Source organism: Dunckerocampus dactyliophorus, chromosome 6, assembly GCF_027744805.1.
Source record: "Dunckerocampus dactyliophorus isolate RoL2022-P2 chromosome 6, RoL_Ddac_1.1, whole genome shotgun sequence".
Classification (NCBI taxonomy): Eukaryota; Metazoa; Chordata; class Actinopteri; order Syngnathiformes; family Syngnathidae; genus Dunckerocampus; species Dunckerocampus dactyliophorus.
Genome location: NC_072824.1, coordinates 16295646 through 16321764, shown reverse-complemented (window position 1 = coordinate 16321764; position 26119 = coordinate 16295646). Strand labels below are relative to the sequence as shown.

Genomic DNA, 26119 nt, shown 5'->3' with positions numbered 1-26119 from the left:
CATGTGCAATGTGCAAGCTGATTTTGTCTGTGAAGTGTAGCCTAAAAACACGAATTTCTAACTATGACACCTAGTATCTGCAAAAGGCATAATACTTCCTGACCATATTGGTCACAATAAGTATCAGGCACACCTGGATTAATTAAAGTATCCAGTAATGAATGACAGAAAATAAAGGAGCTGTTTTAGTATCAGGAAGTAGTGGGGCTGTGTATAAAGCCCATTGCCCCTCAGAATGATTATGTAATATTTCCATTATGTTAACTGTCACTTGTCACTGTGACAGTGTCACTGTGTTATTACCTTGTCACATCACAGGTACTTTTATAGAATGTGTGTGAATTTACCATGAAGCGACAGTGATGTTCCCAATTGATCTTTATGAACAAACCATACAGATTAGGAATAATTTACATTTATTCAGTGTTGCAGGCCAGGATTTCATACAGAATAAAGAATGCAGTACCACAACAGTTACCAAAATAGTTATACAAGAATATAAGGCATTTGTGTTGTTTCTAGTCAACTTCCAATAAATGTTTTTCAACTTGTTCGTGGCAGTAATCTTATTTTGTGTGATGAAAACATGAAATGAATTTGTAATTCTTACAAAATAAGAAGACATTTATCTGCCGTTTATCACAGATAGAAGATACATTAGTTTTGTCAAGCAGTTTTCAAATTAAAGGCAACACACATACTGCAGATGCAGGTGCACACTCAGAAGGGGAGCATTTAGAGGTCATGAGGTCAATCGGAGGAGTTATGGTCTGGATTGGCATTTTGACTTATAGAGACTCAGTGATGACCTGTCTAAGATGCATGTACAAACTCACCGCCTGATATGGATCAGCTGGTGGAGTCAGATGGGACTCTGCCATAAAGATAAGGCACAGTTTATACACATCTGGATCACATGGTATTGACAGGCGAAAGACGCATTCATCTTTGCACAGTTGGACTGCATCATCAACGGGGGAAAGGAAGTCTCTGGTCCCATAGAGTTGAGGTAATGTATGCATCACATTGGGCCGACCACTGGGGACGTTGATGTTTTTTGACAGTTTGATGGTGTGTGTATTCCAAACCTGTGCAGTGTCATCCAACTCATCCTATTAAAACAAATAAAAATGAACATAAAGATATATATATGAATATATATAAAACTCATATACTTAAAAACAATTAAGCAGACTTCAGTGTAGTGATTTACCCCATAGGGGTCTCTGTAACCAACATACCCACGCACACACACACATACATACAAAAACACTATAATAACACTCACCTGGATGAGTCCCATGCAACAAAACTGAAGGATTGCCTTGTCCAGAAACCCGCCGTCATATAATCCATTATCTCTGAGGTCTGCAAACAAAGATAACCAAAACTCCACACACTGTCTGCGTAGAAAACCCCAACAAGATTCAATTCTTTGGTTGGCGGTACTGGCTCCCTCCAAGTAACTGTCAACGGTACCGTTTGGAGGAATAGGGACGAGTAACCGCTGAAAGTCTCTTACACGGCCATTCTCAGTGCCTGGATCACCCCTCACAATTCGTGGGCAGCCCCCCAAACGTTGAACTGCTTCGATGTAATAGCCTCCAATCAGTTTAGGGTCACTGTTTGTGGTGTACGTGTTGATCCAGATAATCTTTCTGGAGAACCCGTCAATGCTCCCGTTGATACAGAAGCCATATGGCTTCAGTTTATCATATGAGTCCAGGTGCCAGATGAAGTTCGGCCCTTTGGAAAAGTACCTCCGTCGTCGTAAGCGCCTTGCTTGCCTGAATGCGACTCCTCTCGGATCCAGTTCCTCTCTCCTCACCCGTAGTCCACTTTCTCTGCATTTCGCGTACATCTATCTATACCCGTGAAGTTGTCCGGAGTATTGCAGTTGGTACTTGATGAAATCAACCAGGACCGCTACATCTGTATACGCTTTGCGACGAGACAGCCCTCTTTCGCTGCAGATTCTTTTTAGGTGTCTTTGACTTACCTCGAACCCATGCTTACTGCTAAGCACTGTTTTAATATCTTTGTATTTTAGGCCCAACTCAAAATAAAACTCAATAAACTTGTCCCACTCCATTGTCGTGTATGTTTTGTTTCCGTTCTGAGCACGGAAGTATATGTACATGGAAGTGCAATGCTCTTAAACAGTATTGCGTTCCCTCGCAAAACAGTTTTGCGTTATCTCGCAAAAGTTTTGCGAGGGAACGCAAAACAGTATTGCGTTATCTTGCAAAAGTTTTGCGTTATCTCGCAAAAGTTCTGCGAGGGAAAGCAAAAGTTAGTTCTTTTTTTTTTTTTTTACCCATCATATTTTTTTTTCTCCATGTCCCCTCCGGGGCTCCGTAGGTACACGCGTCACTCTTCCAACATTATTGGGAATCCTCAACCGCTCGGTTACAACAATTTATGGAAGGTTTGTACATATGTCATTTACAGAGGGGTTGAATCAGACCCATGACATAAGTTGTACAAAATGTTAACTACAATAGATAACTACGTAAGCCTGTGTAACTAATAATATTGTTTAAAGTAAAAATTTCACTCTATATTGCATTTGTATTTTCTTCATTTGTTATCTGATTTGTTCAGACTTGTTATACAATTACAAAAATGTTTTTTTTACTTTTTTACCACCTGTATTTTAGCAGAAAAGACTAAAATGTGAGGTCTAATCAAACAAACTGCACTGTTAAAACTCAAAAAGGCATATGTGATTCAATTAAAACTTAAAAGTTGTTCCAGCAAAACACTTCAATTCAATAACACATCGAGTGTGTTTGCCTCTAGTCAGTTAAGTGCACTGAAAAGTTATGTAAAATATTTATAACAGCTTTTCCTCCCCCATTTAGCGCAAATGTGCACTAAATGAGCAGGACTTAAAACACCGATATCATGCACTCGATATCCCCACCCAATGTGTGGACAAATCATGTCAATCATGAAAGAGACTGGCGGCTGTAAAACCAACAATCACACACAAGTGTCAATTGCTAGTCACAGGTGGACGACCTGGGGCAATAGCTGTGTGGATCACCTTGGTGGGTGACCAAAAGGGACCATTTGGGTTTGTTGGTGAATTGAACAGGTGTCAGTTTGGTCAACAGGTGTTATAATGTATGTAACTATTTGCATCTCTTCTGTCTATATTGTCTCGTGTGCTCGTGCTCCTCGAAAATCATCCTTCACCAATCAGATCATGCTGACGGCAGCGAGCCGTCTGGAGTTTTCATTGCAAATTGCATATTTACAGTATTTTTATATTTACAATGTTTGTCTGTTACAAGCATCACTTAAAACCAACCAGTATCTTCTGATCAGCCTTTTTTGGTAGTCAATCCTGAAGGTGGTGAGGTTATCAGCAGGGGTGGACTGGGACAAAAATTTGGGCTTGGACTTTTTATTCCAGATACGTACTGTAGCCGTGAATTAATAAATGAGAGTGAAATCATTTATGGGTGGGTTCACTGGGCTGCTGGGTTCTCTGGTGAGATCATGTCCACAGGAGAGCTTGTGTACAGGGCCTGTCACCTATCACAAATGGGGACATGAAAAGTAGAGGAATAGTGTGGAATGGGTTTGAACAAGATCATGTCCAAAAAAAAAAAAAGAGTCTGCATGCAATGAGAACTTTGACTATTATTGGAAACCAATAATATAACCATCTAAAAAATGAACAAAAACATCTCGATTTTAGAACAGACAGTACAGCTCATTGTAATGTATGGACAGGATTGTAACAGTAGTGTTTAGGACAGTAAACCATAAACATTGACTGGAAAAATATGTAAAGTATACATATTTTTTAAATTGTTACGCCAATGTCCTGATGCAAATTGAACTATGGGCACTAAAAAGGTGCATGTTGACACTTGAAACGCTTCAACTCTGCAGGTGGCATGATTGAGGGGGATGTCATTACAGTAGAAAGTCATTGTAAAAATAGTAGATGTACGTGCTCAAAACCTCAAAACACATCACATTACACCAGGGGTCACCAACGTGGTGCCTGTGGGCACCAGGTAGCCCCCCACGACCACATGGGGCGCCCGCAGGCCTGCTTTTCATTCAGGTTTTCAGTTAATAATGTGAGAACACTAGAAAGAAAAGTATTCTGAAACATAAAATGTGAGTTGTGGATACCAGCATTTTGTGAATATTTTGGTAAAACAAGCATATTTGATCTGTTTGGGTTGAAATAACGTCTAAATAAATCATTTCTACAAAAATGAGTAGCTCGTGGCCATTTTCGTTTTCTAAAAGTAGCTCTCACAAGAAAAAACGTTGGTGACCCCTGCATTACACCATGTGGCTTGCAAGCTTGGAGGTGTGCAATGTGGCATCCTTTGATGAAAGTATCACGTAAGGGCTTCATAAAAGGGGGGGGACAAACAAAAGTACACACATACACAAGCATGTGCACACAGGCACAGATGTAAATGTCATTTAAATGAAACCTCTGATATTAAAAACCGTCTAGCTAACATATCCGGGCAGACTCCAGCCAACTAATAAAACACTGTTGTGCAAATCCACCCGCTCATTGACTGACAGCGGGGACGGCTAATCACACGTTAGCAAAATTCGGCAGAGCCAATGAGCTTGTGGGCGGTCTACAGAGAAACAGGCTTCTTCAACGGCCATTTTCCAATTGGTCCCTAGTGCATCTATTGCCATATAATACAGTATAGTGTAACATTCTAAGGCCAACAATAAATACATAAACTGGTGTCCATAGACCCAATTTTGGCCAATCCACCCCTGGTTGTGGGACAGGTGATAGCAGTCTTTAGACCCTGCTGCTTTGGTCCAGTACCATGTATGACCTGTAACATGTAGGAGAAGATCAGGGACACTGCGGCGCCTGGTGGAACAAATTAAAACAATGTCCCCTGAACTGTCCCCCATCTCACTCCCTTTTAAATAACATTTAATCAGCACAGGTAAATGTTTAGCATGCACCGTATTTTCACGATCATAAGGCGCACTTAAAAGTCTTAAACTTTCTCCAAAATGAACGGGGCGCCTTATAATGCAGTGCGCCTTATGTGTGCATCATGCCAAAATCTGTTAATGTTGTTGTGCGACTTTGATGAGCGCTCCGCTTGACTGACTGGAAGCATTTCCTGCCAACACGCTGCTTATATGGACGAAAGGCGGACGTGACTGAGGACAGCATGCGGACGTTAAAGGGGGAAGGGTGGGCGTGAAAGAGGATGCTAAAGGCACTCCCCCGGTAGGTAGTACATAGTGCATTGTGCAAAACAACATCGGTTTGGCTAAGGACCCTCGAAAATGGCACCTACAAAGAGACAAGCTTATGAAGCACAGTTTAAACTGCAAGCCATCAGTTACGGAGGAACATGGGAATCGAGCAGCCGCAAGAGAATTCAACATCAACAAAACAGCGCCATCTATCCATTCGGGCAAAGACTACCGTGGCGCAGCAACTCCTAGTGCAGTAAAAAAAATTGCCGACAAACACATCCAGCCCAACCACATCAGCAACATGGACGACATGCCGCTCACTTTCGACATCCCGGTGAACCACACTGTAGAGAAGGGGACCAGCACGGTAGCGATACACGAGAAGTTGGCTTTTACTGTTGTGCTTGGTTGCCATGGTAATGGACACAAACTGCCACCTGTGGTGATTTTTAAAAGGAAGACGCTGCCTCAAGAAAAGTTTCCAGCTGGAGTCATCGTTAAGACCAATCAAATGGGCTGGACGGACGTGGAGTGGCTGAGTGGCTGAGTGGCTGAGTGATGTATACAAAAAGACACCGGATGTTTTTTTTCCACGCGTCACCGTCCCTGTTGATCTGTGACTCCATGCGCGCTTATCTCACAGCCGCTGTAAAAAAACCAAGTGCAGCAAATGAACTCGGAGCTTGCCATCATTCCGGGAGGCTTGACGAAGGAACTCCAACCGCTGGACATCAGTGTAAACAGGCCGTTCAAAGTGAAGTTGCGAGCAGCGTGGGAGCGTTGGATGACAGATGGCGAACACAGCTTTACTAAGACCGGGAGGCAGCGCCGTGCGAGTTACGCAACAATTTGTGAATGGATTGTGGATGCTTGGGCTAACGTGTGTGCTTGCATTGTTGTTCGAGCTTTCGCAAAAGCCGGCATCATTTCTGAGGAGCCGCACGGCAACGAGACTGACTCTGACAATGACGAGAGGGAACCTGGCGTGTTTGATGGAGAACTTGCCCCGCTGTTCATTTCGAATACAGAAGGTGAGGACTTTGATGGATTTGTGGATGAGGATTGATCAAAAATAAAGTGAGCACATTGTTAAATACTTCAATAAAGTGCAACCCAACTCAGTTTTGCTCCAGCTGCCTTTTAAAAAACATACGATAACGTGCATGCCAGCGTATGTTTTAGCGTGCATGCATGCCAGCGTATGTTTTAGTGTGCATGCATGCTAGTGTATTGTAGGTTCGCTGGGAGCACGTTGTGTTCCCCAGCGTGCTTTGCGGTAGTGTTTTGGTGCAAATGCTCTTAAAGTTACATGTTTGAGCTACATAGTTGTCAGTTATTGTTCTGCACAAATAGCGGTAGTGTCTTGTCTGTTTTTGTCTATCTGCTGCGTTGCTGTGTGATGTTTTTAGTTGTGCACCATGACTGAGACTGTTGTGTTGAGCGATGTCCTTCCGTGATTTCCAGTGGGTTTGAAAAACTGTATGAGAGATCTGTTCTTAATCTGCCCAAAGACAAAAACCTGACTGACTCTTGAGCGCCCGTATGTTTGACTGCCTGCGCCCAATAATACGGTGCGCCTTATGGTCACGAAAATACGGTATTATTAAATCTGTTGTCCCTCCCCCATTTACTAGATATAACAATAAATTAGTCATCAGCAGCCCTGGCTCCCCATAGCTTTACCCCTCCCTGTTCCAGTGAAGAAGGTGAGCAACACTGTGTTCAATGACATGTCCCTTAGTATCACTGCAGGGAGTCTGTGGGAATTACAAAAACAAAATATTTTTGTGATGACAGAAATTCAAACACAAATTATTTTTCCACATATTGATTCCATTTCCACTTTATTTTCTTGTTGGCAGATTTCACAGTAAATGTACTGTATATATATATATATATATATATACATATATATATATATTTTTTAAGCCTTTGATTTTGGAATGTTACAATTACAATTACAGTGAGACTGCATGTAGCATATTTATTGTGTTACCTTGCATCAAATAGTGAATTGCATACTATATGCAGACTGTTGCATGGACAACTCACTAGTAAATGTTATACTGGCAGTACTGGGAATTTTCAAGGGAAGGGCAGACAAGCACTGAAACGGCTCCGTTTATTTTGAGAAGTAGTGACACAACATGACCACATGATGCCAGTCACACTGTGTGATTGTGACGTTGAATACATCATTCCCTCCTTCAGCCCTGCCTGCATCATCAACACTTGGAACCATTCATGGGCGACAAGTGACAATAGTGTACATATATCCTGAACGGCAGCCTGCACAGACAAACAAGAGTGATGGCAGGATGAATGGCATGTACATGAGCACACACGCCACTATTCAAGCTGATGATTATTGCTAAGCGTGCAGCTACATTGCATGTAAAGCCAAGCATGCGAGCGTGTTGAAAAAGCATCACAACCATGTCAATTTGGTGCTGATGATCTCACTGCTGTCATACTGAGAGGCTTTGATGCATAGAGAAAGTAGAGAAACTAACTAACTGTTTTAATAGTGTTCACAGCTTTTATTGATACCGGAGCCCTTTTTCATTGTGTGGCCAACAACGAAACAGTCACAAGGTTGTCGAAGGACTCGACGGATCGATTGGACTGAAAACTCCCACTGTGGGCGTGTGCGCATGGACCAGAGCCCGGTTAGAGCTGTGGTGATAAACGATATCCTCTCAGGACATACAGCCCACATGCACACAAACAGTACATGTACTTAACTTGTGTAACAGCTGGGGATGATTTCTTTTCTGGCTTATTTATATACACAGACTTTGCATATCATCTTTGCCACTTAAAGAGTATGTAAAGAAACCTGATATTCAACAGTATTATGAAAATATGTGATGACATAAATGATGGTAGATGTTGATTTCACCCTGTTCAAGGGCATTGTATGCCGGAGCTGTAAGCAACCCTTTTCTCATAAATCAAGTGACAAGACCCATTCTGAAATTGATAAATTACTAGCCTGCATGAAATAAAAGTTGCATCATTTATTGATTGATATTGCACAGTTGAAGGAACACGACCATGCGTATGCAGCAACGTGAATGCACTAAGGTATGAAGGCATACAGGATCTTACAAAAGTGAGCACACCCCTCACATTTCAGCAACCATTTGTAGTCATCTTCTCAAAGGTCAAGATCAGAGAAATTAAGCTTGGATATGCTTTACAGCAGTTTCTCAACTGGTGGCTTTTTTTCATTTTGAAATACAAATATTTTTTTGATTAGCATATTAATCAACTACAGTCAAACCTGTCTGTAGCAGCCACTAAAGGGAAACGGCAAAAGTGGCCGCTATAGGCAGGTGGCCGTTATAGACAAGTTGGCGGCCATTTTGAATTTGTGCTCCATATTACCATGTCTGTGATTAGAAGCTTGTTTTGTTTGCAGATACATATAATTATACAGTTACATGTTGACCAGTAGAGGGCACTGTGGGACTGCGGATAAAAGTTGTAAGGAACTACTAGGTTAATAAACAACTGTTAATACAGTAAAGTGATTAAAGTGCATCGGCGACGTGAGTCTCTCCTTCCTCACAACAAGGGGCATTACAGTATTGACCAGTGCACATTGTCTCACACCAGGAAATAAACGGTGTCACTGTCTGCAACAAGCTCCAAAGAAGACGGCTTTTTTTTTATGTGGAACAACTGACAGTTTGTGTGGATCTTGTGAATGATTGTGACTGAGCTAGGACTCAGTAATTAAAGTCTACTGTACACACGACGGCTTCATTGCTTAAAAAACAAAACTTTTTCGTGCATGAAGCTTCTACTTGAGTCGGTAATTTGGTCGCTATATGCTGTCAGATATTGACCAAGGGAGACAAAATGGGTGGCCGCTGGCCATGTTTGACAGGTGACTGCTATACACAGGGTCTACAACATGCAAATTTGCTGCGGGGGATTTTTCAGTGGCCGCTATAGGCAGGTGGCCGTTCTATAAAGGTGGCCGCTAAGACAGGTTTGACTGTATTAATTTACAGCATACATTTTTTTTGTCATTGACGTTCCTCCTCGGAATAAATTATACACATGTAATTTAATGTATTTTTATTTTTGTTATTACGTATTGAAGGCTGTTTTGAACTAAAAATAAATTAGCTTGTTAATTTATTTTACAGTAGTTAAAACTAACTTTTAGTTAATTAGTAAAATTACTTTATTAAAGTATAAATGTATTATTTTAGTAATATTGTTATAAAATAACAAACCTCTATAAAAGTAGGTCACCACTTAATACACCAGTTGAGACCCACTGCTTTAGAGTAGTCCATGTATAGCTTGCATGGCAGTGTACTTTTAGTGTACTATCCCCTGACAATGACTCAACACACAGCCATTATTACAAAATATTATATTTATAGACAATATGATAAAATGGTTGCTGGAATGTGAGGGATGTCCTCACTTTTGTGAGATACTGTCAACTATGACCACCCTCTTCATTCAGTACAAAATCTAAAGACAGCCAATACAAGGGAGTTTTTAAAAAATTTGGAATTTGAAACAACGCTCAGTGTGACGCATCGACGAGTCTCGAAACAGCTCTTGTATCGGAGATTGTGAATGTGTAGCCAATGTTGTGGCCGGTACGTGTATGTATGACTGCGAGGCAATGATACAACACATAGCTGACAGTGTGTCGCTGTCTTCCATCCAGGAACAAACATGCCACTGCAGCTAGAGTGTTTCTCTGCGACACTGCTTTCTTGCCATTTTTTTGTTTCCTGTCACACACACACACACACACACACACACACCCGTATGCACTGTGCTTCTCGAAGTTCAGTTGTGATACTCGTAATGGGACACAATGTGAAAACAGATGCAATCGAGGCACTCAAATTCCCACTGCCTGCTTGAGACGCACACCCACACGCATACGCAGATGACCGAGTCAGTCACAAAGACAATGAAAGACAGACAAAGAGTTAAAAACACTGACATGATCACTTTGTGCTTTATATCATTATGTAACAATGGCTGAGCACAACAAGTTAACATTGTTGTATTGACAATAGAGTCGCAGTACGCGGATGTTGGCCTCCTTCATGCACTTCTTGATTAGTTTGGACGACGAGTGACTTCCACAAGGTCTAAAAGGACAACTTTGCGTGCATCCCTTTGTTACACATATGAGGATAGTTTGGTCTACCTTCAAAAGTAAATAAAGAAATAAACACCACACCTTATTAACATCACTGATGTCAGTATGGATATCAGTTAAGAATAATATGCATTAAATGATGCATTTCATCTTCAACGCATTGGTGTTATTGCATGTTTTATTCTTTTCTCTTGATCTCTTTTAGGGGGATAAATGTGTGTGTGTGTGTGTGTGTGTGTGTGTGTTGTGTGTGTGCGTCAACGTCTAGTCCGGTTTGTCACTGCTGGGGGCTCCTTGCTGTGTGAGCGTATGCCAGTATTCCACTTTCTTCCCTTTGTTTTTGAGACACTCGAACCAGTGTCTGAGTCTCTGTCCGCTCGCATTGATGCCCAGCTCGACGCCACCTGGAACCACAGGTCCAAACAGAGGGAGTCAAGACGGGAATTGGACGGCGCCCGGGGTGAAAGATGTTTGTTTCGTGAATGGGGGATAAGCTATTGAGGATGATGGGTGGGAGGTGACAGATATGCAGGAAATGAGCCAGGTGACAGAAGAGACAGACTGCAAGAGAGGCACCGGGGGGTTCTGATGCCGCCTTACTCCTGGCTGCCATTGCACAGTTAAAGGAGCGTGAAATGTCATAAAATAGTATTATGGCGATGCTGCCTTTTAATGGCACTGTACAAAATGACAACCGCAAGCAAGCAAGGTTTGTTGAGCCGCGACTCAGTTTAGGGATGAACTTTGCTGCCGGGAGCTGTAAAAATGCTCTTTGTTGTTGCCTGTATACATTCTGTCGCCTTTCCCTTGCATTGCAATAGATAGAATTCCATAGAACAATGGCCCAAAACAATCCCGCCAACCATGAACGAAGATGGGCAGATGTTCCTGGAGCCCGCAGGCTACTCTCGCAACAACCCAGCACTGACGTGCGATGCAGAGGAGGAAGAGGATCTGCGACATGACGAAGTTAAGTTTGACACTCAGGTAGCAAGAGGCGCAGGTGCGCACGAGCTTTGCTCCTCACGAAACCTCTTGGGTTTAACACTTCACTCCCACTGCTCCAATAGCAGTAACTTCAAAAGCACAGAGTGTCGACAACGCAGCTGTAGACCTCCCCCTCGTCGTTGACTAATTAACCAGGCATTGGTTAGTCTAGTCGCCTTAGTTCTTCCCCATCTTAAAAACAAATTTTGTATGCTGCCATCTTTATGGGAAAAGTCAGAGATTTTTTTCTGCTCCATCGTGACTGACCAATGTTCATCTATCCATGTAATGCGTCACCGGACCTGAATTCACATAGCATTCGCCTCTCTTAGCGATTTAATTAGGAACACATTATACATGCAACTATTCTGGGCTCTTATCTCTATGAGTCATCTGTCTTGATGAAGAGGATCATCTTTTTGCAGTAGCTTCAAACCTCACAAGAACGTTTGCCTTAAACTTAGGGCAAGTAAAAAACCCCAAGTTTTCAACTTGGACTGTGGCAATAGTGCAAAACCAATCATTTCTTAAGTTTAGTCCTTTTTCAAAACCCCATTTTCAAGTCATGTAAATGTGTCTTCTCAGCAGTTCTGAGATAGTGGGGCGTCAGAAGCGGTGGGAGCGGCGGGGGAACTAAAATGTCTTGAAGGCTGGCAGATCTGTTCGTGTATTTATTCATGCTTGAGTGATGCTGGTGCCAGCAACTCATACAGTAGTTTATACAGATAAATAAATCAGAGCACAAGTCTACACCAACGGTTATGAAGTATAAAGGAGGCCTCCCCTGGCAAGTGCCAGTAGTTTGAGAAAAAAGAAAAAATATTTTTTTCAAAGTGGTTAAGCTAACTTTGGTTACGTCATAGGCAAAAATGAAGCGATTTTTTTTTTAATTCTATGATGAGAGAGAAAAAGACATAGAACTCCACATGAGCTCCAGAAAGTCATGTTTTTTTCAGGGCGCATGGGGTCCTGACAACAGAGGATATCATAACAGGAAGACCTCACAGGGAGCCTGGATAGCTCAGTCGGTAGAGCATCAGACTTTTAATCTGAGGGTCCAGGGTTCAAGTCCCTGTTCAGGCGAGCCTCTTTTGTTTCTGTCAGTTTCCTTCCAGATCAGTGAAGAACTTGGCTATTGGAATGTCACACTTGACCTGAACGTCAACAAAACATACATCAAAAATGCTGACGAAAGGAGATACTACCAGCACATGCTGAGACATCCTAAAAACAATAGATAACACGGGGTTCTCAGTAGACATGCTGAAAATCATGGCGGGTGTTTTCTAGAAAGTCATTTTGCTTGTGGACAATCTTGTGGACAGGACCTGCGTTCGTTTGAGCATAGCCTTAGGTTTGGGCCTGATAAAGTCAAGAATAAAAACAAGACGCAAAGTTGCAATTTAAGGTGCAAGCACAAAAGCATGGATGACCTCAGCTCATGTATTAGATCAGGTGTAGGGAACCTACAAGCCAGATGTGGCTCTTTTGATGACTGCATCTAGCTCGCAGACATTCCTTGACATGATATATGTATTTATTTACATTTTTTTGCTGACATTTTAAAGTAAAACATTATAGAAATCACTGTTTTAAAATAAGGTTCAAAATATAAAACTTTTTTTTAATGCATTTTAATTCATCCATCCATTTTCTACCGCAATGCAGGTGGCATTGGCTTTGGCTGTCCTTCTGATATTTTCCAGGTCAGACACCGGGTCAAGAAGTAAACTTCCCTCCTTTGATTAAATAGCCAACTAGCTAATTCTTTAAAGTTTTTGACAAAGAACATGGCAAAAAGAAATAAAGACAAGGAATACGGTGCAAAATGATGCGGCACCAGAAGTCGCATTAATTGTAAGAAGTATTTCATTTATTATTGGTTTAGCTTCAGTATTGCAACGTTATTAAAAAAAAATAAATTCAGAGACTTATTAAATTCTAAAATTGTTGGTCTTGCTTAAAAATGCGCACATTTAGTTGTGTTCAACGTAAAAAAATATTATATGGCTCTCACGGAAATACATTTTAAAATATGTGGCTTTCATGGTTCTTTTAGCCAAAAAGGTTCCCGATCAATGTATTCAATGATTCTAGGGCTGCAACTAACGATTATTTTTTTAGTCGATAAATCTGAAGCTTGTTGTTTCGATTTATCGAGTAATCGGGACAACGGTCAGTGGTTTGGTCCGCAGCATATCAGAAAAGAGGCAAAAATATTGATCACTGTTTTGCAAAGTCAAAGCTCATGTGTGTGAATATCTTGTTTTGCCCAAAACACAAAGATAATAAATGGGTCTGTTTTCATTGATGACAAAGGAAATTAAAAAATATTGACATTTATGAGGCTGAAAATCAGAAGATATTTATATTATTAAATCAAATCATAATTAATCGAATACCAAAATAGTCTATTAATTGGATGATCGATTAATCATTAATTCATCAATTTGAAACCATTATTTTCCAAGAACGGGGTGCCCATTACGCCTAAGGTAGTGTGGGTCGATCGCATGTGTTACCCACGTCCAAACTTGACTTTGTAGATGTCATACGACATCAGTCAGCTGATTTTATGCTCCCCTCATGATTCGCTGTCGTGTTTCCGTGGCAAAGACTAAATGGTGAACAGACATAGTCTCACACGACACACAGAAATGCAACTTTCATCTTTATTATTCAGATTACAGATAAACTAAGTCAGTGGTAATATGCCCACATCTATAACAAAAGTTATTCTTTCACTTAGAGTTGCTAGTTATGTAGAAACACTTGGAAAAAGCTGTTCCACGTCCTGAACTCCACTATACAACTGTGTGTTTTCTGCAATTTTGTTTGTGAAACTATTTAATGATTAATTGGAAAATGTGCCCATTACTGAAACCTTTTTAAATGGATTGTTCGGATTTTTTGACATGAAGTTGCATGACATCCCCATCCGCAGTGTAGTCCATCAACAGCACCTTAACCCCCACTTGGTTCCCTACTTCCAGTTCTGGTCGGATTTCGGTGATGAAGAACGTAGTTCCAGGTAGTCGCTGGGGTTAAAACTTCATGTCAAAAAAATCCAGACTATCCCTTTAATATGTTGCCTTGGCTTCGGCTGCATTGTCCTTTGCATAATCATTTTCATTTCTTGTATAGCTGCAATGTTTGATAGCAAATGCTAACTGGACGTTAACACATGAACTCTATGTATAAAGAACGCTATGTAGCTATTTTCAGTAATATACTATTCAGGTTATAGAACTAGCGAGGAATTATGTGTAATTATGTTTATTTTATACCGGTTAGATTTGATTTTTTACAGTGGAATGGGTCAGCGTCCACCCTGGTTAGTGTGTTTTTTGGTTAACGTCGCAAATTTACGCCATAATTTTGGCTTGGTTTGCGTGCATTCTAAGGTTATCGTACAATATGGTGCGCGTCTTGTCATGTCATTAATAGTCCTACTAGCTAGCTAACCTGAACGAGAAGTTACATCACCCGTCTATGATGTCATCAGCGGTTGACTCAAAAATGTTAGCACAAAACACGTTTTTATAGTTTTACAATAATATTTTTACATGTGTAAAAGAAATCTAAATGCATACAAACGACAAATGAAAGGGATAAATGAACATTTAAGGTTACTTTTTCCTTCACTGAAGACTACTGTTCCCAAAGACACATTGTGGCAGCGAGTTCCCACATGGACGCCATTTTCCTGTTTTGTCATGACTTATTTCTTAAATTCAGTAGTGTTTCTCGCCTTATTCATCTAAATGTTTCCACTTGCAACTTTCTTTGGCTCCATTTTGGGTTGCAGTATTGAGGTGATAACCACTATTGAATTCAAGAAATAACTCATATCAAAACAGGGAGGTGATGGTGGTTGAGCTCGCTGCCACATCGTGTCTTTGGGGACACATTTCACATTTCTTGATTGTAGCCACACTGTATCCATTAAAAACATTTTGTGTTAACATTTTTGGCTTTCTGGAATGGATGAATTTACGTTATTTCTTATGGGAAAAACTGATTGTGTTAGTGTCCGTTTCGGTTACAGTCAGATTTTCTGAAACAAATTAATGATGCTAACCAAGGTACCACTATCATTTTGACTTGAAACTTGCAAGCTGAAAACGTGTGTGCACCCCTGATATACATGTACAATGTACATAAATACTCATATTTATAAACACACTAAATATATACATTCTACATTGTATATTATACATCTTTGTGACTTGGGTCTAAAGCCCGAATCAGCCCGATTATGATGTATCACTGATTAATCAACACCGGCTAATATGTAACCGACATATTAACTTTTTGCTACGTGGAGATTCTGTCGCTCCATTCCTACATGTCTCTGTGCTGCACCCTACCCGAGTACCTGGCCCCTCCCCCTCACACACAAACACAGGTGCAGCTCTGTCCGTCGGACTTACTTGGCTGCAGCAGAGAAGACAACTAGAGCAACCGCGAAAGAAACTGCATTTTTTTTTTTTTTTACACCATCGTAAGCTGTGATGTTGTAAAACAATTTAACACTACACTTTAGTGCTCCATGAGAATAACACCCATGCAGGAACACGCTGTCAAGGCCCGTCAGTTTTAGCCACGCAAGTTTTAGAAAGCGTATTACAGAGTTTTAACGTCGTGTAAGTTGCATCTCTGAGAGATGAACAAAGATGGGTGTAACTGTTAATCCACATGTCCACCATTATCTACGACTATTATACAGCGTTTTAAAGTTGTGTAAATTATCTTCGTGAGATAAACGAAGATAGATGCAACTGTCAATCTGCATGTCCACCATTATCTAATATATACCTCCATGCAAGATTTACAGAGGCTCACACATTCACAAGTTAATGTCTTCATTAAAATATATATATATATATACTGTATATATATATAAAATCGGCTGATATATTAAAAAAATCTGCCTTTTTCAGCCCCCATTATCGGCATCGGCCCCAAAAATTCCATATCAGTCGGGCTCTACTTGGGTCATTTTAAAAGTAGTTGGCAGGATAAAAAAGTGTGGGCACCCCTGTCCTAGGACATAGCAAAATTAGAAATATTCCATTCCAGGGTTAAACTGCCTAAATTCATTGTACAAGTTCAAGTGTACAGGCCAACGTTTTATAGAAAATGTTAACATAAAAGCGTGCACTGGCATCTAGCAGCTGTCACACGCTCACCAGTTGCGCCTCCCGTGGCGCAACTTGACAACTCCTACAGCTATAATAGCGCGGGTTTCAACTGGCTATGCAGCTAATGTCTAACTAAATAATGCGGTATAAGTCGATGAGGGTGTGCGGTTTGACAGGACACCGGCGCATAGAGATGTGATGTTCGTGAAGGAATCGAGTCGCGAACCGCTCTTTTAAGTAAACGATGAGAACAGATTGACAGATATAAGAATATACGATATCGGTTCTCATCATTAAATTCGAACAGCCGATCAAAAAAGACTCGACTCATTCGCGAACATCCCATCTGTAAGCCACACAATGGCGAACCGCGATGTGGTCTGTCAAGATCAAACTGCCGTTTTCAGGATGTAATTACAGGCACTACTTCAACGTCCTTGATGTAAAAGGCAAGAACATACATGTGTACACTGATAACACATGTCATATTTTGGTGTTGAGGATGGTCGTTCTTGTTGCAAATAAGGAACAAAAAGGCAAAGAAAAAGAAGTTAATCCTTTAAAGCTCACTAAACTGAAGTCTCAAGGTGTACGCTGAGGTTTTACGTCAGTGGTCCACAACCTTTTTGGACCCACGGCCCGGCTCGTGTTCCCACAAATCTCCGGTCCGCGGAGATTTGGTTGTGGTGGGGGTCGTATAGCGATGTAATTTATCTCATTTAGTATGTATTGTTTAAAACTAAGACAGGAACAACATCAAATTAAAAGCACAAAGTGAATACAGACCCACCATCCACCACTATAATCTTGGAGTTTGTTTTTCAGAGAGAGGATTATCGCGCCGCTGCTTGATGTGTGTGGTAACGGGCAGTGTGCTAGCATGAATTAACTTGAAGCTGTGCACACAACAAATACACACATTAGCACTCGATAACGTCATCAAACTTTACCTTTATGCATTCCCACAGAGTATCAGCATTTGGGCGTAAATATGAAGTGAAAAGATAAAAATACAGCATAGTTGACAATCTGTGCAGAGTGGGAGAAGGCTAGCGCACGTACAATGGTGCGTTCAAGGACTGTCAAACAAAGTGGGACACTCGCAACATAAACATGCAAAAACCTCTATTAAAAACTATTATTTTTTAAATAAAATAATGATCCATATTTCCAAAATTGATATGCATTTACTTATTTAGTTATTTACAAAAGCATTTTTTTGTGTGTGTATTTTTTTTTATCATTGCGCCTGAAAGGTTTCCTCGGCCCAGTTCGGCCCCGCCCCCTGGCCGGTACCGGGCCCCGGTCCGGTGGTTGGGGACCCCTGTTTTACGTGATGTCCTGCGTGATCATGGTTAAAACGCTGGTGTTTACTACATTCTAGTACTATTCTTCAAATCGGCTATCAGGTCAGTTAGCCTGCTATTAACAGTTAGCGCTCTCACTCAATCACTGGGCCTCTCCATCAAGTCATTTTCGTCTTGCACTCGAGCCATTCTTCTCCCGCATTGCTAAACCTGCAATGACGACGGTCTAGGGAACGTTTGTTATCCGGGGGCTGCTAAACTGATGGTCGTTTGTCCAAGCGGGGATAATAACTCACTCGGTTATCTCTGCGGCGAGTCCCTTCCACCCCACACACAGCCGCCCTGTAAAAGGCTCTGATCTGAGCACCTTCAAGCTCACTGGGGGTGTAATCATTTCTCCTTGTACCACACTGCTGCTTTCTCATCCATCCACACCCCCCATGTACATCATCTCCAGGATGTAGGTAGTAGGTCATCCGAAAGCTGTTTAGTACCCTTATAAGCTGAAACCATCAACACTGCAGAGCAGAGAAACATTTTATTTCTTAAGCCTCTCATTTCCTTTTTATGTCCAATCTCTCCTTTGCGGTGTCCTCCTGCATCATAATTAACTCCTGTCTACCAGCATTTTTTAAGTATTTTTTCCCTCTCCTTCCACCCACGCTTGGCCTGGTTTTTCTGTTTTCTGTTTCTAACTGCTGCTTTCTTCCGTCTCTCTGCCCGTCATAGCCTGACAGTGTACCTATGAAGTCGTTACTCATTCCCAGGTCGTAGTCCCACACGGAGATCTCCAGAGTTTTCTTGGCGAGCTGGTCCAGAGTCACCTCATAGGAAAACTCCTGTGTAGATGCAAACACATTTCAAACAAACATCAATGACTTCCTCAAGGTGAGCAGAACAAACCGTGAAGCCTTTCAGTGCATGGCTGAACTACACAGCAACATCATTTGTCTGTTCCATTATTGATTTATACGTGTTTATTAGGAATAATGAAAACGGTGGCCAGGCTTGCTGTGAGGCAGAGTGTTGTACCTCATTGAATTCAGGGTTGAGAGTCTTTTTCTTCACTGACGTCTTGTATTTGGACTTCTTCCCCATGTCCGGCTGCAAGATGCTAGTAAGAAGACAAGAAACTATGTCATTAATTGAATCCAAGGACTCCACTACTGAAGCTAACAATTCCACACCATTAGTGACGACACACATCTTTCCAGCACCTGGAGGGAGCAGCGAGTTAAGCCCATTTTAAACTGCCTATAAAATCCGGCATTTTCGCCATTTTTCCAGATCACTGTTCTGTATAAAACAATGCAAAGAGATCTCTTTGTGAAATACGTTTTTGATGCCTTGATGAGGGGCATCTCCACTATGAATGCAGGGGGGTATGGGGCTTGATGCCAACATGCGCCACAGTTCAGCATCTTTACCCCGAGCACACACTACCTGCATAACACAGGTGGCATCTGTAAAGCTGAAATGTACAGTGGAGTTTAAGAAGAAAGTGTTGCTGTATGCAACAGAATGAGCAATAACCAAAAAGCCACAAAAGATAAAACAAATATCTGATATTGTCTGTCAATAACAGAATGAAGGAGAAAGGGAGGAGAGAGAAAGTTAGTGAGGAGTTGGACAGAAAGCTTTTAGAGTAGAATAATGAACAGTTGTGAATTGTCTCTGTTATAAAAGGGTCCATTAGCATTTTCCTAATAATTTGACAAAAATTCTTCGTGTTTTGTATAATTAATCACAAGTAGAAATGCTCAATATTGTATTTTTTTTAAACCAATATCAGATATACCAATATTGTCTACCACAGTGATTCTCAACGGGTAAGTCGTGACTCAAAAGTGGGTCGCAGGTCTTTTTGCCTGGGCAAAAAAAAAGAAAAAATGTAATGACCCAATGTCCACGAATGCACCTCGTGTGTGCTCTTCGCTTGCTACGCCTCCACGAGGTGCGTGCCTCGGCCGCAACAAAACTGTTGCAGACATTTGAGAAGTGTGAGTTACACAAATTTCCGCAATTTGGGTCACTGCTTGTCACTGAGGGCGATGGTAGGTCCAGTAGCCAAACCATTAGAGAACCACTGGTTTAGCAATCATTAACAATACAGATATCAACCAATACCAATGTTGGCAGCAGCTGGTCCCTCAACTAACATCAGGCCACATGTTGTTTAATGAACACATTATGCTTCTTTTACTATTTTACAAATAAAGGCCGTTTGTGCAAAATAACACAAATATTGCAATATGCACTGTAAGTTATAGAAAAAGTGCCATATTTATTTGACACTTTACACTTTATTTTACACTTTAACAATTTTGTCTCAACAAAAAACATTACAGAACCATGACCAAGAATTATAACCAAGAGTCAATGAAAAAAACATGTTGTCCTACTATCAACAACTACGACAGTCTTAGTCTTAATAAATTCACAAGTAGAATCAAATTAAATAATGCTGGCAACGACACAATTTGGAAAGCGATAAGAACAAAGTGAAGTGCAAAGTATGAGACTCCGAACTAATTCAATCAGTGAAATTATAAACTGGACTCATTCACCAAGTCTACCGTTGCTTATCATTGTGCTGCCGGTACGCTAGCTGTATGTAAATGCAAGTGATTCTTTCTGAGGTGTGATATTAGATTAGAAGTCTTAAAGAAAGACACCTTACACCCCCACAGCGCTTTACAATGATTGCAAATTGCAGCGGAGCACGTCATCACTCGCGCGCCGATATCATTATCGGCAGAAAACCTGATACCAACATTAACCGATACTAATTTTTATGCCAATATCAATAATGTTGGTAAGGCGATATTATTGTACATCCCTAGTCACAAGTTAATGTGCTAACTTTGACAGAATTTTGTTTTAATACAGTATATATTAATTTCAAGTAGTAGTATTGCTACTTACTGTATCTGAGGAAGCATTATTCATAAATTCTTAAGGTAATTAGTATTACCTTAAGAATGCCAATTAATAAAGGCCTCCCTCATAATAATGCCACTGCATGAAGAAATATTGTATCCTTAGGCTGGTCAGGAGGATTTTAATTGTGGTCCTTCAGTTACAAGCCACATATTTAACCACTTGCCAAATGCCAGCCATGTACTTTCTCCCACTATTTCTCGTCTGCGTGCATAAAGCAGTAAAATGACTAAACTTCATCCTCAAACTTTACTTGGATGAACTTCCACGGAAAAATCAAGCAATTTTTGTGGAACTAAATGGTGCGTTTGTAATAGAAAATCCCAAAATGAACTCTACCAGCACCAAAAGGTTCATCTTTTCTACAGTGGAAGTTATTAATTTATAATATTTTTATCTCTTGCCCCAATTTGACAGCAAACCTTGCTGAATAGAACAGAAAGTTTACATGAACTTTTTTGGAGAGATAATTATTGTGACCCAGAAGTCTTCCAGACAAAGAAAGCAAAAGTGACAGTCGTTCACAGCGAGATCTTAATCACGGCAAGGTTGGAGGGGTATATACGCTCCAGTAAAGAGGCACCGGATGGGTCGCCAGAGGGCGTTGGCAGTCACCATCAGTGTAAATTCTGAATCAAGATGTACATGTGGTGCGGTATCTCTCTCCTCCAGCATCTCCTTGCACCTACCCAGCCAGTGACTGACAGCTGATGCATAACATGGACTGGGGGCTGTCGCCGCAGCAACGGAATCAGAGCGAAGTAAAGGATGCAAGAGACAGCAAGGTGGTGCAAAACATGATACACCATATGCTTGTGTCAGCAGTAAAAATGCAGGTATCAGAGACAATTTTCTTTGCAATCCTTCTCCCATTTGATGAGAGAGATGCATAGCAATCAAATAAGTGGCAGAAAAGCAGAGCCTTTTTAAAAACCTAACGAACTAAGAAACTGTGTTCATAAGAAAGATAAAGTCATTTGAAAAAGGCAGCCAGACTTTTCTCTTTTTTTTGGCGGAAGGATTGGGGGTGCAGCAGTGTTTCAGTCTGCGCTGTACCAAATCCAATTTTGCACGGTTTCCAATGTAGCTGTGATGGGGGAATTCAAATTTCCAGGTTTCCAAAACAGCTGAATGCAACATTGACAACAGTGCTGTCACATGCAACACCATTTAAACTACGGTATTCTTTAGATACAATGTAAAAGAAATACAACACAGGAAGCTGGCCCATAGAGATAGGAAGGATCATTGCTTCACTTTTTTTCCTGAGATGTTCAGTGGTAGAATACAGGGATCCTTTTGCACTAACAATGCATCACTTATCAATTTTAGACTGAATACACTGAATAAAAAGCTTAACTGTGACTAACAGAAGCGAGTCATACTTGTCTAACATGCAATGTTTTTGCTGGGGGCTCTTACCAGGTCATCATTGTAAATCAGAAACTGTTCTCAATTGATCTTGTTGTAATTCAGCCACATTGGAAGGTTTTTCCAGCATGAGGCGCCTTTTTAAGGTCATGCCACAGCATCTCAACAGGATTCAGGTCAGGACTTTGACTAGGCCACTCCAAAGTCTTCATTTTGTTTTTCTTCAGCCATTCAGAGGTGGACTTGCTGGTGTGTTTTGGATCATTGTCCTGCTGCAGAACCCAAGTTGGTTTCAGATTGAGGTCACCAACAGATGGCCGGACATTCTCTTTCAGGATTTCTTGGTAGACAGCAGAATTCATGGTACCATTTATCACAGCAAGTCTTTCAGGTCCCGACGCAGCAAACCATCACACTGCCGCCACCATATTTTACTGTTATGATGTTCTTTTTCTGAAATGCGGTGTTACTTTCCAGACGTAATCCAACACATAACTTCAAAAAGGTTCAACTTTTGTCTCATCCGAGTATTTTCCCAAAGGTCTTGGGGATCATCAAAATGTTTTCTGGCAAAATTGAGACGAGCGTTAATGTTCTTTATGTTCAGCAGTGGTTTTCGTCTTGGAACTTTGCCATGCAGGTCGTTTTTTCCCAATGTCTTTCTTATGGTGGAGTCTGACCTTAACTGAGACGAGTGAGGCCTGCAGTGCTTTGGATGTTGTTGTGGGGTCTTTTGTGACCTCTTGGATGAGTCGTCGCTGTGCTTTTGAGGATAATTTTGGTTGGCCGGCCACTCCTGGGAAGGTTCAACACTGTTCCATGTTTTCGCCATTTGTACATAATGGCTCTCACTGTGGTTCGCTAGAGTCCTCACTTTTTCACACAGGCACACAGGGCCATGTAGGTTTGGATTTGTTTTTCTCCCTTAATAATAAAAAGTTTCATTTAAAAACTACAATTTGTGTTCAGTTGTGCTGTCATTGACTTATATTTAAATGTGTTTGATGATCTGAAACATTTAGGTGTGACAAAAATTATCCACCTCCGCAAAACGTCTGAAAGTCAGCCACTGTGTAACGCTCTTCTGTGGTCAGTCACTGGTCAGTCACCTATTGGAGTTTGTGTTTTTTCCATTTATGTTTGATGTTGTGGCGCACTCCTCCTCTGTTGGCTTGTTCAGATACTGAGACCTCCTGAGCTGGGCGGAGCTACGGGATCCCTGCAGCTGTTCCTCATGAGTACCTTTTTAGTCTCCTCACCTGCAGCCAGTTAGCATGTTGGCCACACAGTCAGGAGATCGGGAATATCTGGGTTTGAATCTCCGTTGGGCATCTCTGTGTGGAGTTTGCATGTTCTCCATGGTTGCGCGTCCAGACCATGTGCTACTTTTCTTGCTACCACTCTCCTTTGTCCTGCTGCAGCTTGCCTTGCCACTCCAACCTGCTCGGCCGTCCTGCAGTCCAGTAATCCGTCCAGCTCACTGGGTAGTTCCAGTTATTTTTTCTTAGCTGAGTGCAGTTCTTGGTTTTTCGCCCACGGTGCCCTTCTTAGTTTTGCACCGTCGCCCTGAGTTCCTGTTTTTTGGCCTGTCTATGTTTTTTCATTAAATGTATCTTGAACTGTTGGACTCGTCCTGTATCTGCACCCAATCACACCGCTCTTCAGAGCCTGACACACTGCCCCTTTTGGTCTGCCAGGCTGACAGCTAGCAATTGATCTACGGCTAAGGCTGAATATCAATTCCACCCCTTAGCCGTTCCCCTTCACCTTACCCCTTAAAACCAAGGGCCAAAGGGAAGAAGCCACTAAGAAATGGGACACCATTTGATTCTTATTATGTCATCACTCTTCACCGCTTACTGGCTGTGACATAGGCAGATGAGACAATTAAACTGTTCGTAATAAATGTTTCCTACCATAAAATAAGGTGCAGGCATTTCTTCATTATTTCAATATCATATAGCCTATATCAGAACACCACATTTTTATAAACTGTGACATTCACTGCAATCTGCATCAGTTTAGCACAAAAATGAGGCACCAATACATTGGCAGTGTTGGTATGCATCACTACTAAAATGTGCTCGATCAAGAACATATACTGTAAATATAAGTATAATGCATAAAGTCAAGACAGCCAAGAAATGCTTTTCTGACAAACTTTGCATTTTGTGCTTGACACATGCTACATAAAAAAAATAAAAAATTGTAAAAAAGTGGTTCTGTCTTATACTGTAAGTTCATGGCTGTAATGTTGCTTGTTACAAAGTTCATTTGTAGCTAGTACAATCCTTCCATCAAAGGGGCTAATTGAGTGGAAAAACAAACACATACTAGGCAACTGTCACCCCTTAACCTGTATCTTAAAATAACAGTCATGAAACGTCAGTGAACCACAACAGTTTTTATCTTACATGTAACGTTCTGGTGAAAACATTATAATGCAATGTACTGCAGATTCTGACTGTTCACATATGCAGTTAATTAGGGAAAACCAGGTTTGTTCATAAAAGATGCTGATGTGACTCACATTTTGACAAAGGGGTCAGAGTACCCGTTAGAGTCCATGGCGGCCAGATGGGCGCAGCGTATGATCCCAACCAGCAGGCAGCCCTTCTCTGTGTTATAGCACAATGACACCAGGATACGGCCACGCTGCCCACAGACAAACAGACAACACACATCTTTTAGATAAATTACCACAGACAGCTGGGGAACACTCGGGCGGTGGATACAGTTGCTGAATTCTACCAAAGAGGATTTACAATTACAATTTTCTATGTAGCATTAAGCATATGTTGTATGGAAGTATTTAAAATGCAAGTGTAAAGTTAAAAGCCGTTTCTGGGCTTAGCAACATGACACTCCTCTACTGCCTCTTGAGGCCAAAAGCTATTAGCCTCTGTCTCTAAAATCATGAGAAGGGATTAGATAACAACCAGTGGAGATCCACACTGGACTGATAAGTACTAAGTCACACATTTGTCCTATAGGGTGCCCATAGTTTGCATGGCATGCATCTTTCTTATGCGAGGATGAAAAGATGTGCACAAAAATTACAATTAATAAAAGGATAACGGGTGTACCTCCTCCTCTGCAGTAAGCGCTCCCTGCTCCACAGCTTGATTGTTCAATTCTTTGTTCTGGAAAAACAGAAACATGAACACAAAGTGATGATCATGAAACATAATATTCAGTCTCTCCGTGAATATCTGCACAATGCAACAACAATATCAATTCTACCAAATGGTGCCTAGCTGTAATGGACACTGGGTTCAGGTGTGATCATTTCACCGTGGTTACTACTGTGGCCTTCATTTGCAGACCGGCATTGCAGCATACTGAGAGCTGTTTCTTCTATTAAGCGACAAATCTTTCAGTATTCTGTACATACAGTAGTCCATGTATAGCTAGGATCTGGTATATGACATGTTCTCCCAACTTGCATGTTTACAGGGTTCTTCTGTGTATATTTTGAAATTGTTAGTCGTAGTTGAAATGATAATTCCATGATTGCAACTGTCACATTATTGAGATATAGCGATGATAAAATTAATCTTGGATAACGTTTGGTCTTTTCTTGATTGATGATTTAATCCTGAATAAAAGAAAAAAAGGACATAAAAATATGACATGAACATCATGGTTTTATTGAGTGACTCTGATATGAACGGTAATTGCATCCTAGAAAATGATTTGCACTGGAAGTCATTAGTGATGTGCTGTTTGCAAAATATGCACAAAATTTCTGCCGTAAAGATAATAATGACAAGGTACAGGAACTTTGGAAATACAATAACAATTGTTACCTTATGTGTCTGCTGTGTTAATTACCATGGGAAGCGCCTTGAACCCCTTCTGTTTGGCTATCGTTATGGGGACAAATTACTTAGGTTAATTATGTATTGATATCTAAAAATCATGTGGTGTCCAAATCATCACAATTATTATCACTGACATGAATGTTTTGTGAGTGGCATTATTTTTAATTTATAAACATTGTA

At 41.0% G+C, this 26119-nt stretch overlaps 1 protein-coding gene and 1 non-coding gene across 6 annotated transcripts in view; one reads left to right on the top strand and one right to left on the bottom strand.

The window, feature by feature from the left end:
- Positions 1 to 442: 442 nt before the first annotated feature.
- The window catches only part of doc2d (double C2-like domains, delta), a 45650-nt gene continuing 19973 nt past the window's right edge, over positions 443 to 26119 (bottom strand). For 2 of the 5 annotated variants that reach the window (XM_054780485.1, XM_054780482.1), the window contains exons 7-11: positions 25202 to 25258; positions 24646 to 24770; positions 18837 to 18918; positions 18547 to 18643; positions 1241 to 10770 (exon numbers count right to left, since the gene is read on the bottom strand). In XM_054780485.1, coding sequence (XP_054636460.1) covers positions 10631 to 10770; positions 18547 to 18643; positions 18837 to 18918; positions 24646 to 24770; positions 25202 to 25258 — 501 coding nt within the window. In that variant the 3' untranslated portion in view covers positions 1241 to 10630. Of the gene's footprint in view, positions 1113 to 1240; positions 10771 to 18546; positions 18644 to 18836; positions 18919 to 24645; positions 24771 to 25201; positions 25259 to 26119 lie in introns of those variants that run through there. The other 3 variants (XM_054780483.1, XM_054780481.1, XR_008570794.1) reach the window with 3 other exon arrangements.
- trnak-uuu (transfer RNA lysine (anticodon UUU)) lies at positions 12364 to 12436 on the top strand. The gene has a single exon. It is a non-coding gene; the product is annotated as a tRNA-Lys (tRNA).